Genomic DNA, 15,970 nt, shown 5'->3' with positions numbered 1-15,970 from the left:
AACAAAAAATGTTAAAGAAAAAAAAAAAAAAAAAAAAAAAAGCAGAACCATTAAAAGTAAATATTTATTTCACAGATCTCTAATATAAATGAGCAGATTGAAATTAAGATCTTTAGTGACCAAGTGACCAGTTCTCACCAGGAATGACGAGGTGTTTTCTTAAATATTTAAGAAACCCATATATTATTAAATTTACTATAAATATTGATCCTGTAAAGGTATGCATAAAAGTGCCACATAACTAAGGAGCTATTGACTGATTATTACTGTCTGCAAATCTAGTATTCTATTATGAAATCAAATCTAAATCTAGCAAAATTTAAGGTGCTGCTCTCTGGATTCAATTATAATTTTAAGTACTGTATATAGGTCCAGACCTGCCAGACTGTGAATTTTTTCCTATAAAGCAGATGTAAGAGCAGGTATAAACACTTAAAAGTCATGGAACTATTTATATTGTAATTTCAACAGTTCCATTAAGACACGGGTAACACTGGCTGTTAGGTATTTCTACATCATAATCATTTCGCAATTGGAATAAAGATGTTATCGCAGTTATGCTTTATATTCACCCCACTTGAAGTCTTAGCAGTCATAGAAACCATCTTAAATCTCTGCCTTGTTGTAATTGTTCATAAGCATAATGAAAAATTTTCTGTGCCACCCAATTCTACCCAGAGCCCACAGAATAACAGGAGACAGACAGATGAAGTTCTATGCCCTGTTACTTGCCCAGAAAAAGAAAGGCTGCAGAATAACTAACAAGGTAACTGGATACAGAGGTATTTTTATCCCAGAATCTCTAGCTGGATTTGATTTTAGAAAATGAGGAAACTTTAGGTGGGATTTTGGTTTCCTTTTGACTTGACTTAGGAATTAGTGCTTCTGGTTTTGCATATATCTACCATAGCATATAGGTATTTCAGATAATTATGGAAGCAAATGATTTTCAGACTCAAAGACCCACCCAAAGGGAAGGATAAAGTTCAAATGATTCAATGATTCTTTTGCTTTCTTTTCCAGATTTTACATTTTCATTTACAATATCATGAAGCAAAGACCTCTCAGGCCAAGGGAGCAGAATATCTCTTTCTGGCTGTCATAAGTCATGAAAGGTCACAAAGTTGACATCCTCCTTGACCACCTGAGTGCTGCATTAATCCCTATGAGAAAAAAATTCTAAAATTCTGTATCCAAACTGAAATGCAGATTTCCCTTTGATCTCAGTGCGATTTTAGACTCTGCTCTCAATCATGGTTGTGGAAGAAATGCTTTTGGACTTCTCCAAAACAATGAGTAGACAGGTTTTGTAGAAATATAGAACTTGACAGGCACATAAAAACAATAGGGAAGTGGAGGAGAGAAAAAGACCCTCAAATATGCAGGCACTGGGTCATTTTAGCCAGTGGAGGACAAAACATCATGAGATTTCATGCAGTTGCCAGTGAGTTAATAGGGTCTAAAATTTTTTCCTCACACATTCATACAAAACAGTTTACTGCTTTATTTTCCTTTGCAATATCACAACATACTGAGAATAGTAATTTTTAAATGACAAAATATGTTCAATAATATTTAAGTAGATACTTTCTGTTCCAAGATTACTAATTTTCAATTAGTGACTAAAATGGCTTCCAGCTGAGAACCTGACAAAGTTTGAAGCGCTGTTAGTATCTCTAATCTCATCATAATTTCATTTTTGGTGGGCTAAAACATTTCAGCAACATTTACAAGATTAATCTTCCTGGAATTTTCTGTTAGTTATTGTTGGAATTTTCCAGTAGAAAGGAAGTAGGACAGTTTTATTTAAGAAAAGGTCATTAGTGGTACTATCTTCTGGGAGCAGACCTGAAGCGTTATCTTTTCATGTAGTCACGCCTGTCTTCCTGCCTCCCCTACCCATGGCTTTTCATGGGTAGAATTAGAATAAGAACCTAGAGAAATAGGTACCTAAGTGCAGTATTTTGCTTGGTTTCCAGTAATGCGTTTGGATCTCATAGTAGGAGCAATAGCAGAATAAAAGCATGACTCTGGTACAAGGGACATCAAAAAGATATTTTGAGACTTAAAAGGCTTTCTCCTGAAATAGGGCATCTTAAAAAAAAATAAAATTATTGCAACTAAATTATATCTGTCATTGTAAACACACACTTCCTTGGTACTATTCCTTGTAAACACTGATTTCTGCTACGTGATGAAAATCTGGGCTTTTATATGAGATGTGTAGATTTATTTACCCTTGGGGATTAATTGTTCCCTTTTTGGTACTTCACGTGGCAGAGTTGCCTTGAATGAATTACAGGAAATTGAAAGTACTGAATGTAAGTTTCATGAACAAGAAAAATTATGTCTATAGCACAAACTCTTTTCTAATGAGTGAGAATCAGCTCCTTAAGTTGCAAGGTTGCATGTATGGCCTCATAAAAAAAAAGGAAATAGATGTTAACAACTAGCCATATAATAAAATATAGTGCGTGATAAAAATAGCATCTACTAGATTTACATTTTAAGTAGCAGAAGATATTAAGTAAACATGAGGAAATGTTGGAAATGTTTTGGGGTTTGTTTTTGTTGGGTTTTTTTTTTTTCTGAGGGAGATAGAGACTCATAAAAAATCCCAGTAAAATGAAAGCATTACTTCTTTCAAGGAAACAGTCCAAAAGATAATTTTAATAGTCTTTTGATGGTCATAATTTCCTAGTTCATACAAAAAATCAGGCTGATTTCCCCCAAAAAATTCAATTGCTTAATTTAAGCTACTTTGGGGATTTAATTGGAGCCATTTTATTCCCTTTCCTAATAATTGCAACACAATTTGATTTTAATGCATTATCAGAAGGAAGATGAGTTTTTAATCAGCTGTTAGACAGAATATATCTCCAATAATACATAATAAAGTGTTCTTTTCCCTGTTTATATAGTGTATATATATATATTTTTAAGACTATCTTTTGCAAAGATATAAATGGTTTGGAAAAAGGAAGAAAATATGAATTGTTTACATCCTGGCAGTTTGTATTTTGCTCTCTATTTTTACAGATTCTCATTGACAAACCTTTCAAGTCTTCACAGTCGTATGAAGAATTTTTTTCCTTTCTATAAGAGAACAAGATGTTTCTGCTGCAACTAATTACAAACCATTTGCCATTATCTAACATTAGATCAACTAAAACTGAAATTGGTACTTTGCTGATCAGGTAATTGAAGTAAACAGAAACTTCAGAATTTACCTCAATTAGAGCGATTACCTTTTCCATCACTGTCCACCCCAGTATGAAAATGCAGGAAAAACATAAATTATAAAATGGCAGGGCAATACATAGATAATAGGGAACAAAAAATGCACATAAAAAAAAACTATCAAGCAGTTCAAAGATGTTATTTATAAATGTAAAAAACAGCTTTGGAGAGAATAAAGATGGTGTAATGCAAAGGCAGTGAATTTCAAGTGCGTGGCATGCATAATTTCTAGGCACACTGACACTGCAAATATGTAAGATATTGCATTTACAATAAGTGTTCCTTTCTAGAATAACAAATCCAACAGTGTCATTCAAAGCTCTAATGCATTAAAACATACATATGGAAATCTTTTACATTTTTCATATACATTTCAGGCTGAAAAGAGGAAAAACCAATTGGATTTTTTTTTCCATACATGTTTCTTAATATAAAATTTACAAGGCTACACTAAATATTTTTAGAAGAACTGAGTAGGATATTGTATATTAACTAAAAGCTACTCCCCAGACACCACGTCCTTGTTAAACAAGGCAGGACTCTTCATGTAGGCCTTTGCAGAATTATTCTCAATGGAAACCTTCTGCTTATTGCAACAGCTGTGCTGAGCATTGTAATCTCAGATAGAGCTGTGGATTGGCACATGAAAGATATACAACACTTTTTTTTGTGAAAATACTTAGCTGACTCTTTCAGAGAATTCTTTCCTTGCTGATTTCTTACGATAAGAGTTTCCCCACGGTCTCTTCTCCTTAAGAGAGGAACTCCAAAGTATAGGAAAACACAGCACATCAGAGGCACATCCTCCTCAGGGATTCTGTGAATCTCCTTAGACACCAGTTTTTGCTAGATGAAGTAAAATGTTCTCATGGAGTATTTGAGGACTCAACAACTTTAATTAGATGGTATCCCATTGAGTAAGAGAGGAAGGACTGGCCACAAAACTTTTGGCTTTTAGGCCTTCTGTCCAGTGGAACAATACTATGTTTGCATAAAACAGAGCTAACAAAGTCACTAAGAAAACAGAATTTTATAATAAAGAAACATGACTAAAAGCTGCAAATTAAAACAACTACTTTTTTCCACAGAATACAGAACCCTATGCAACACAGTCATGTTAATCTATTACTTGCTCAAATTGCACTTCAAAAAGTGTGGCTGTTACTTCCACAGGCATATATAACATGGCAAAGAACTACAAAAACTTCCTAAAATAGTCCCAAAACTTGCTTTAGCAAAAGAAAAAATGTAGAAGAAAGTTATTTTGCATACAGACACAAGGCCCAGTAGAGCTTACTCGTCAGGAAAATTCCAGGCATTTCTGCCCTACTGTGAAACTTCCACGTGTTATGAAACAAGGTAATTTAACTCTGGGCAAATTTCTTTATACAGATCAATAGAGCCAAATACATTTTTAATAAAATCTTACCAACTGCCAGCTCTATCCCTCACTCTGCCAAATGAAGAAATTAAAAATACTGAGTACTACATCTGCTCTTTCTCCTGTCATAGTGTGCCATTCACCGTCTGCAGCAAACACCTATCTTTAGCTTGAAAAAGCATTGAATTATTATTGTGTATTTTGGGAGAAAGAAGAAAAATTTTTTCATGTTTAATGATGTGTCTCAGGGGAATGATTATATAATGCTCAAAAATGTAACCTGGAGGGAAATAATGCCTTTATATCTTATTAGCCTAAGTTCATTACCACAGTAAAAGACCATCTCCTATCCTCAAGCAATACCATATAAGCATCATTTTTCTATTAGTGATCCAAAATCATCTTTAGATCATTAGCAAGATCGTTACTGACTTTTCAGTAGACATACACTTTAGACTCCTTATGAAGCTTTGGGGTATCCATTCAGGAAAGGTGATAACATACTTACTTTTCTGTCTGGCCAATTGTATTTTGCAAATATTGTGTCATATGTGTCCACAGCTCCATCAGTGATCAACATTATGGCTTGGCTGCAAATGCTTCCTTGTCCTGTGTGATTGAACTGCAAAAGGAAACAATCATTAGAAACAGCACATTCCTGTTAAATGAAGATAGATAGGATCACACTGGATAAACATGGATTTTGTCAAATCTCTAGCATCCTTAGAGGAAGTCGAAAATATTCAGGCTGAAAGCATTTTATCAAAGATATTATGATCTTGGTGAATTGAAAAATAAGAAACATATATAAATATAGTTCTACTAAAATTGAAATGGTATTCCCCTGGTTTTGATAGATGATAAGTATTGATGCATCTATGGGGTTTGCTTTGATTTAAATATCATTTTAAAAGAACAAGTTACACAAAAAGAAGTAATGAATGATGATTTTTCTGCGAAGCACAGGAGATACACAACTCATAGAGAGACATATGACTATTCATAGGGCATTCATTCATATTCACTCAGGATTACATTCTATATGCTATTTTCCTTAAAATATTTATCTGGGAGAACCCAGTTTGTATTTATATATTCGGAGATTCTCCTATTACCCAAAATGAATACATATAAGCAATTCAAGCTGCTGAGGAGCAGTACTTGAGCACAGGTTCTCAGACAGCAATCAGCAATCCTTTGGTGTATGCAAAGAAAGCTTTGTTACACAAATGGAATTTTCTCCTGTCAAAGAGCAAACACATTGGGCTGAGTCATAATATGAGCTTTGATCTCTTTATTCTGGAGTTGGTGCTCTGACTTTAAGTCCATGTGTCTCCATTTGCTTTGGTTGCAGAATAGGTTCTTGTCTGGGTATTACCTTATACATTCAAGGAACTTTGGTGAAACATCCATCTTTTAGCAAAAAAAAGCAAAGTTGTAAAATTATTTGATTTTTAATTCCTCTGTACTAACACTTTAAAGAAATCTATGAAAAGGTCAATAAATAGGATATTACAAATATTTTCTTGTAGTTTTCATCTACATTATCAAATTCAAGCTCAGACGAGGCCCATTCTATCACCCCTCTCTTGATGCTGAAAAAGCCAAGCAAGAATTACCTTGTCCCACCTCACCAGCCTTGCTGTGCCCCAGAATAGGGTGGTCCCTTTTAAAAAGCAGTACCTATGTTCACAGGGGAATTACTTTGCAGGGAGGCTGACAGGTCCTGCATTCATGAAAAATTATTTGCAGTATTCTGGTTTGATTTGGACTAGCAATAGCTCTATCTTTTATGCTTTCCACAGTCTATTATTCACCCTTACTTATTCACTGTTTTTCCAAAACCCTAAAACCCACTTTTTCTAAAAAAGTTCTCCTAAAAATTTCATCTTTATAGAAATGCCAGCAGTACAAAAGGGTAGATGGTGGGTTCCAGAAGTCCTCTGTTTCTTCTGCCTTCACATTTTTGTATCTGAGTAATCACACCCACTTTCAACAACCATTTCTATCACCTGTATCTCTCCTCAAGATCAGCTTCTTTTTCATCAAAGAGGAAACTCAGCAAACATTAACAGAAACACTCTGTTTAAAGGGCAGCTAATGTGGATTTACAGAGTTAACTGTATTGTGATCACTGCCTGGGTGAAAACTCTTCCCTGTGAAATTTCAAGGCAGTCAGTCCTTAAAATTCTCCAGTCATGACAGTTTTTCCAGTCTTAACCAGAACTATCAAAGTTGGATTCATTCATGGTCTTAGAGCCAGTATTTTCTCATAAAGGTGAAGTTGCTTTGTCTAGGGATATTTTCCTCACATGGACAATATATATTGAAAGTGGCAAGGTATCTTAAAAGAGAAATTAATGAAGGGGAAATGCCTTTGTATATTTATTTTAAAATACCACTCTGTATGCATCTGCATTATTCTACATAGTTATCTGAATATTTTGAAGAATGAGATTAAATTCAAATACTTTGATGAGTAATATCTTCTCATATTTGTCTAAAACTTTTAATTTTATTGAATAGCAAGAGTGATGAAAGTGTTTTCCATAATAATAACAATGACAAGGGGTTTATGATGAACTACAATTAACTCAGTGATTCATCAGTTAGCAGCAAAAATTTCGATGCATCCTGACATTTACAGCATTTGGTTGTGATTAACAGTCTTTGAAATGTCACAGAATTTTATTTAATTGGCTATGATTTTTTTTAAAGGTAATCACTGCAAAGAGCACGTTTGTCACCAAAAGATTTAATTGCAGTTGTCACATGACACAGTAGGTGCCTAACTACTGTAACAAGTACTTCTGTATTCTTACCCTGTATAATGTACACTGCCTAAATTGATGATTGGAAAGAATTTGGAAGTGGATTTTTAAACGTGCTTTTCAAAGATATCAGTATCAACCATCTTCAAGTCTTGACAACCATAGCAAATACTGAAAAGTAATTGCAAGGCAAAATTGACTGAGTTTAATTAGTGCAACCCCTGAACCGTTCTAAAATCCAACCAGAATCTTAACAGACTATTTGTGTAACACAAAGCTTTCTCTATTTTTTTTCCTTTCCTACACCACCCGCTCCTTCTCCCTCCCCATTCACCCGTTTTTTTTTGTTTTTTTTTTTTTTTTTTTTTTTTTTTTTTTTTTTTTTTTTTTATTAATGTATAAAAGACATCCTTAGTTAACCTATAATTCAAAGAATAGGCTTCTGGCACATAAAGGTCACATCCTGTAGGCAAAGTGGAAAATGGTTTGCTGTAGTCTCCTAAGGGGAGATTTAGCAGCTTTTTCTCTGGCCTAGGCTGCTTAATTGAAGCTCCCAGAGACTTTGCAGATATGCCTATATAAAATGAAAAAGATTTTTATGCTGGTATTTCTGGAAGTTTATATGAAAGAAAGATTGAACCTATTACATTTCCTTTTTAAGTATAAATAAGAGCAATCAATGCAGCACCTTAAAGAGAGCTGAACATACATGTAGCATAGTCCATCATGATCTTACAGATCTCTCATTGTGGGTACAGTACAGTACATGGGATGTCAGACCCGTTTATTCTCAAAACTATCAGTTTATCTAATGAGATTTTTATACCACATTCATCATTATAACTTCAGTTACCTCACAGATTTTAAACCAAAGCAACAGATCTCATTTCAGATCTCATTCATTCCTGCAGTGTGGGGTTTTTTCAGTTTACATAGATTTGGAGGACTAGCATAGAACATCTCTTGCACTGAGGCATTCATACTGTGCTTCTGGTTCCCAAGACTCTATTTGGTGCCCACAATTTTTAATACAACCTCTACAAACAGCCTACAGTGTCCTTTGCTTCATGCACCTTTTCCCATTGTCATTTTTGGCATGCACCACATGAAGGCATTAGCTCCACACTGTCTAACTGAACACATGAGCAGTGGGTGGAAAAAGATACTTCTTTTTTCATTTTAGGATTTTATGCCTGGAAAAGAATCAATCAATATTGCCCTTCAAGTTGAATACACAGGAATTAAAACCATTAATTAATCTATGATCACACAGCATAAAGGCAGGTGCACTTGTCAAGTCACACACTTTTGGAGAATATTTGGGTTTGAGCTCTTATTTCCAAGGTACATCCTTCAATCAAAAGACACTTTGATATTTAGTTGAGATTTTTTCATGTTCCAGCAGACTAACACACTTTAATATTTTTTCCTCAAAATAAATGATTATACTTAAGGAAACATTTTAAAACATTTTCACAAATATAAACTCAGTTGAAAAAAGGGAAAACAAGAAGGAGGTGAAAAAGAAAAAAAAGCTGGAAAGTGTGAACTTACTTCATTGAGCATGTTGAAAGCTTCATTTAAAGCAATGTCCAGCATTCCAATTCCTTTTGCAAAAAGTTTGTCAAGGTGTTCCCTGAAATGCTGAAATATGAACAAGGAAGTTTCATTTGTCAGAATGTTGTTATGACAGACATGTCAAGGTCAATGGTTAAGGATTTCTGAATACTTTAGACTTATTTCTTAGACTTAAATGACCGCATACACAAATTAAAAAAGCAATTCCCAGTTAATCCTTTTTGTCTCTAAGTAACACTAAACTAAGATTGTGTTAGTACAATAATAAGGCAAAGGCATCACAAGATACCTTTTTGGCTACTTATTCAATCAAATAATTTTGCTTTGGTTTTTTGTTTGTTTTCTATTTAGAGATCTTCATGTTTTCTTTTCACTTCATATAGTAATTTTATATAATTTGTAACTATGTTCCCTCTAGGTTTTTAGAGTCTGATACTTAAAAAAAAACAGTTCTCTCTGAAATTTAGCCTTGAGAGTACATAGCTCTAGAAGATGCTAGACTGTAATCATTAGGTCATTGCAGTATAAATGCAGTTTATCAGTGTCAATACTAATATTAGATTTATAAAAAACTATTCTACACAGGAATACAGGGCTATTAATTTGTAAGAAGAAAATGAAGATCTGTGTGGTGGGAAATAGCAGGGGAGGCAGTGTTTTTGTGAAGTGTTATTTCAGTCTTCACAAGTGGCTAAAATGCACAAAAGCAATACAAAACAGAAAAGGGTATTTCAATCCAGCAAGTAGAGAAAAAAATGTCAGGGCAAGAAATATACCACTGAAATATCAGTTTAAAAAAAAGAATATGTGATTTCAGAATGAGATAAAAACCACCTGAATTCCACTTTCAATAACTTTCAGAAACCAAACATCTCAAGAAGCAGGAGCCTCCTGCTCTTAGTGACTCAAAAAGCATACTTCACCTTTACAACTTAAAAAGCTCTTTTTAGTAATAAACTGGTTTATCTCAGTCTCTTTCTGCTATCATTTTGGAGCCCTTGTAGACTAATATCTGAATTTCCCAGGGTTTGACTTGGGTATATGTCCAACTGTGTGCACAAACATTCCCAGGGAACTGTATGCTTAATTTCCGTGTGCAAATACCAGAATATGCAATATCTATTTGTAGACTCATATACCTAATTGACATGCATAATCCTGGTAATTCTGAATGCAAATTAGGCACACAATTATGACAATCAGACATTGATGTCTGATTACAAAATTACAGGGTCAGATCCCCACTGAAGTTGTGTGAGGAAGCACGGAAGTGTGTCAGCTGGGGAGGTGTCTGTGATCATCCAGAAGAATCTGAAAGACATGAGCTGAAGAGAATGAGGATACAAATCCACATGTGCAGGTAAATCAGGATGAAGTCTTCCAGAACTTTAATGAGAAGAAACTCAGGATGGTTTTTATGTCCTTCATATTCTGCGTGTCATGGGACAGTTACTCTTCAAGTAACAGCACATTAAAATCACACCACTGTTGCATATGGCTTTGGCATAACTGAACAAGAGGATAAATCCATAAACAATTATCCTGATTGAACTTGGAATTTCTCTTATAATGAGGTTGTTGAAAGCATTTTTGGTACAACCTGGTGTATTTCCCTTTTCTAGTCTCACAGTTTAAGGAACAATTGTAAGGATTTGGGGTCATACTTGGTTAGATGATTACAGTTTTCATACTTTGGGGATTAGGTAAAATTGTGTCTCAAAATATGGTAGCAACTCACGTTTTGCTCTTTTCTCAGTTTCCTACTTTTGATTTACTAGGATTTAAAAGTTACTGAATTTAAATAATTCAAGTTAAGAAATTTATTTCAGCAAATCTGTGCTTGAGAGTTGACACATATTCAGAGCACCTTTCATGATTCAGAACACAGGAGAAGTTAGGGAGGTAGAGGGGGCAATCTGAATGCAGGCAAGAATTTGATTTTGATTTTCCTTTCCTGATTTCAGGTCATTGCAGGCAATTTAAAAACTCTTCCAAGATGAAGGCCAGAAAACTGTGAAACTGAATTTTTCCTTCATGGCAGAAGCTATCAAACTTGTAGCCAAAATGAGACACTGATTTATCTAGCCCACAGAAAACCTGAAGAATAATTTACTAATTTGGTGGCATTTCTCAGGAAATTTCAAGGCAACTCCTTTTACTGATCTCTTATCTTAGAGGCTGTTCTAATGGCCTCACAAGGTTTATTGAGATTAGAAAATGATCACAAGGTAACAAATTTTTATAGTCTGGAAGCAAATGGAAAGTGGTCACCCTCCAAGCAAACAACAGAGCTCAGTGTCTGAACAGCCATCAGGGAAATTCTTCAGCCTCCTTTACAGTAATATAGGAATACCTCATAACCCTCAAAGTTTTATCCTTTCCAAACAAGAAAAAAAAAAAAAAAGGAAAAAACCAAAGTGCAGCCATCTTCATTTGACATCTGAGGAAACAAACACATCTGAAAGCAGGTAATGATACATTAACACAGAGAACCAAGTTTCAATTCTCCAATGCCAGGTAAGAGCTGTAACAATCAGCCCATCTCAGACAAACACAAAAAAAATCACAGAAGCTGCCAGCTAAGGCAATCCCAAATGCCTGGCACCCATGTTTACTGTAGCAAACATCTGTAGAATTATACCAATGGTTTTTTTCCCCAGCATCATGACAAAGCTTGTCACAGCAGTGAGCTTGGCTCACCTTTTAATTGGCACAGAGTCTACAAGACCTCACAGGGTGTTTTAATGCATTTTAACATGAGAACACTACCTAAATCCACACAAATAGAGATATATCACTCAATAAGTTGAGCTTGCTATGGTTTATAGAAGATCCCTCTCCTGGATGTCCTGGAAACTTGTTTCCCTTTATATTATATCTCTCTGGCACTGACAAAATAGAAGGAAACCAATAGCAAGTTTACTGTTGTAAAGTGATCAAATCAAGTCTCCATCTCCACTCTTCCCACTTAGCTAGAAAAAAAGAATCCATTTTAAAAATTACTGGTTTTTGCTTTAGGGCTTCAGAATTAGTTAATTGAATTTAATTTTTTTTACAAACAACAAAGTTTTATTTCATTCTTGTTAAGCCAATATGCCACACAGGAGTCCCAGTACACTGCACAAACATTTTATTAGAACCTACTTATGTTTACTGAAAATAAGGTATCACTTATGATGAGTAGGAATATGCAAATTAGACGGGGCACAGGACCATGGATTCAAGCCAATGAATAAAGCATTTTCCACTGGTTCCAAAAAGGGAGAGTTCACAACAAATACATGCAGCAGAGGTTATACAGTTACACTGGAAAAGCATGATATTCACTATTAGTTGTCTGACAAGGTTAAGCTTCCTACAGAAAAGCATCATTAATGGGTTCAGCATTCCTCTAGGTTTCCTTGTCAGCTTTACTGCAAGTCTTGGCTGCTTCTAGAATCACTTCCCTTGCCTATCCACACTTGCTGTAACTCCAAATGGTCCTGGGACGTACTTGGCAAAGATTTATCAGATTTGTGAAGATGGACTACATCAGCACACAAACCAGGAAAGAGAAAGCAGCAATCAGAAGGCCTGTGTGAGGTGGGAGAGTGATGTTCACTTGTGTGTCATGGGAAAGTTTACCCACACGTACTGACAGATAAATGTAAACGTAAAATGCATTTAGGCATCACCCCCCCCCTTCCAAACCCTTTGTCAGGGCATTTAGAGGTTAGCTTGCTGGTGATGATTATCCAACCCCCAACACGTTGTGTTGGAAAAGGGGGTTTTCTGGGAAAAAAATCATCATGAAAACAATGCTGAACAAAGAGCCCAAGATTCAATATACTCAGATTAAAACCAATTTCTTCTTAAGTAAATTAGTTACTGCAATAGAAAATGTCAGACCAAATTTCAGTGGTCAGGGGCTTACTGAAAATTTTGAGGGTCTATAACAGCTTGACAGTTTTAAAATAAGAGTAGACTTCAGTAAGACTTTACTATTTTGGGGTTTTTAACAGCTAAGCAATGCAATTGAATTTTTTTTTTTGAGATCTGACAGAGATGGATAGATAAATACGCAAAAGTAATTTGCTTAAATAAAATTCAATATGCAAAATTTGTATTTACCAACCTCTAACTGGCAATTTCACTCAGCTTCTTTGCTGAATCAGTCTTCTGGTTATTTAATTTCTGGTAATTGCATAGAAAAATAAAAGCTTTTTGGAAGTTATACTCTACATCTGTCTATTTCTGTCATTCGAATTTACACTGGGGTAAGTTCTTGATTTAGTTTGGAGTTACTGTGCCTATCTGTGCATCTAGAAGATGATATATTTCATCTGGAAACATTTACAGAGAAATGTCCTCAACCCATATATAGCACATTAAAAAAACATATAAAAGAGGAATGTATATTGTAATATTGTTACTTCAGATCTGGAGTTACATTAAATCAGATTGTCATCCGATTCCTTCGGGGTAGGTAAATTGTAACATGGAGTTTCTCAAAGATGAAAACCTCTTGGCCCAAGAAAACTGGTATTAAAATAGGCAGTTCCACATGTTTGTAATTTGTGGAGAAAGTGCAGACGGTGACAGAATAGTGTCTGAACTATTTCCCACTCTTTTTTAAATTTGTGTTTAGCAAATTGATACACTTCAAGGTAGCAGCTGTTTAACTCTAATGCCAAATTATAAAATAGTCTGGTAAAATTCAAATATACCTTGCATATTCTATATTATTAAACCTCATTTAGGATCATAGATTAATTTCAACCTCAGTTATGCTACCCAATGTAATTACAGATTTAAATTTTGTGATAAATGAAACTTAAAGCTAGTTCCGCGAATTAGGGATAGCTTAAAATATCCACACATCTAAACTGAACTTCCCTGCAGGTATGTGCCAACACAAAAATTTATGGCAATTGCTAGGCTGTAAAAACTTTTAGAAATAAGTGGAGACACTGTGACACCTGCCATATCACCTGACAATATAATTATTCCTAAAACAAATTACTGTATTCTTCTATTGTAAAATGAAAGCTGAAACACTGTGTCTTGGAAAAAATCTAGTACTGGGATGCTTACTGTGTATCTTAGTAAAACTGGCGGCACATATATTAACACCACTCACATCACTGTCATATTTGAAGCTGTAACTTTGTCTTTTCTAAATACATCAAGCAAACTCCATTGAATAAGGTTTCTGAAAAGAAGAATGTTTTCTGAAGTCGTACCTGACAGAAATTCATGGTTCAATTAGATCTTCATTGCTCTGAAAGCTACAAAAAACAAGCACTTAAAGAATGAGCAGTTTTGCAAAAAAGTAGTAGAACAACTTGCTCAAATCATGTGGAAATGTCTAAACATATTATACAAATTATACTAGCATCTCCTCCTTGTAGGTTGTTGCTAGCAGCAAAAAAAAATAAATGAGGATTTCCAACTCAAGACTGCATTACTTGGCTGTTCTTTAAGCTGGCAGGGAAGAGGTCTAGATGCTTAGAACCATTACTTCTTTCAAAGCATCTCCACACTTTCTTAAAGAAAAGCATGTTACATGCTAGAGATTCAGGGCTGAAAACCTATTTTCTCCAACCTTCTCTCCTTTCCCATCGCAAAAACACATGGATGTGTTAAACTTTAAAACGCTTAATTATCCTAAATGTGTTTGATGTCCCTCAAAAAGCTACTGTAATACTCCGGACATTTATTAGTGCTTTAACAAGGGAGTGGTCTTGATCGAGTAACCCCTAACAGGTATGATGAGGCTTGTTCAAAAAAAATTTCTGCTTTCACTACACCAATCACTATGAAACTTGTACCAGTCTTCAAAACCTTCATTTAGCAAGGCTGAACACTACAAAGGTAAAAGTACTCATGCTATATTTTCTTTTCTGTCTGACTGCTCTCTTTACTTAACAAAACAATGCAGGATCAAGAATCTTTGGATAACTTGAGCTCCATTACCATATAAATTAAGAAGTCTGACTTTTCACTGCTTACTTAAATATAGCTGTGATAAGAGAGTTCTGTTCAGAGATTCCAGTTGAATCTTAACTCTTAATTTAAGTAAAGATGCAAATGGAATAAAGACTGCACATTCTAGAGGAAAAGCATGCAGTTTCATCAGTAACAACTGAGATGTTATTCCAAGAGAAAGGCGGCTTCCTTCCTCTGTGTGTATTTTGTACAGATTTACTCTAATGTCAGGTACATGTTCTTACCTGAAAGACAGAGAAAAATGAAAGGAGGGGGATGAAACAGGAATTGGCTTCATAATATCTTTCCTGGTGCTTGCAACAGGAAACTAAGATACATTACTGAAAGGAGAGTGTCACCAAGGAGAGGATATAAGAGAGCTACAATGCTTTAAATGCTTTTTCATACTTTAATGAGAGTGGGTTTTTTTTTTTTTTTAGGTGAGTAGTTCCCACATTGTGGTCCAGAAAACAATGGTGAGTGCTCTAGAGCCAATGTGTGGAATTAACACTGTGTTTACAATATTGTTTCCGTCCCAAAAAGAGAAGAGGTGGGGAAGGGATCAAGAGTAAGTGTTTCAATGAGAAAATGTATAAACCAGACAGCTTTTCTTTTTTCCTTGTTTTATAAGACTAATTGAATTTTCTGAAAGTCTGGCGCTGTGGAAGCCCCTTACATTCCCTGAACATTATGGGTAAGAGTTCCTGCAACACATCGCTGAATGTGAAAGAAAGAGCATGTTCATTTGCTACCCGTAATCCCACTGAATATTCAGCACCAACACCACTAAGAAGCACTCATTTCCCAGGCTGCTCTAAGCCCTGAGGCTAAAGCTGTTTCCTGTAGCCTACAAAAAAGATCCTTATTCTCCATTCCCTGAAGATGCTCCCAGGTTTCGCCTTACCTAGACAGGCTGTGCATGGGAACAGAGCAGCTCTGGCTATAGCCCAGCTGCCTGAGGCAGGAGGCTGCTGCGGGTGGCAAACTCAGGATCCACTCATGCCTGAGCCTTGGAAAGCCAAGGCTGTGGCTG

The 15,970-nt window shown here is 35.3% G+C and overlaps 1 protein-coding gene across 6 annotated transcripts in view; it reads right to left on the bottom strand.

Moving 5' to 3' along the window:
- CACNA2D3 (calcium voltage-gated channel auxiliary subunit alpha2delta 3) overlaps positions 1 to 15,970 on the bottom strand; it is a 398,259-nt gene that overhangs the window by 192,153 nt on the left and 190,136 nt on the right. For all 6 annotated transcript variants that reach the window (XR_001861410.1, XM_017732417.1, XM_017732420.1 and 3 more), the window contains exons 10-11: positions 8,947 to 9,036; positions 5,130 to 5,243 (exon numbers count right to left, since the gene is read on the bottom strand). Coding sequence is in view for 5 of the 6 variants with exons in the window: in XM_017732417.1 (XP_017587906.1) it covers positions 5,130 to 5,243; positions 8,947 to 9,036 (204 nt within the window). In the remaining variant the exon portion in view is untranslated. The remainder of the gene's footprint in view (positions 1 to 5,129; positions 5,244 to 8,946; positions 9,037 to 15,970) is intronic.

The sequence above is a fragment of the Corvus brachyrhynchos genome, unplaced genomic scaffold (assembly GCF_000691975.1).
Source record: "Corvus brachyrhynchos isolate BGI_N302 unplaced genomic scaffold, ASM69197v1 scaffold4, whole genome shotgun sequence".
Taxonomy (NCBI): Eukaryota; Metazoa; Chordata; class Aves; order Passeriformes; family Corvidae; genus Corvus; species Corvus brachyrhynchos.
This window is presented reverse-complemented; position numbering and strand designations above follow the sequence as displayed.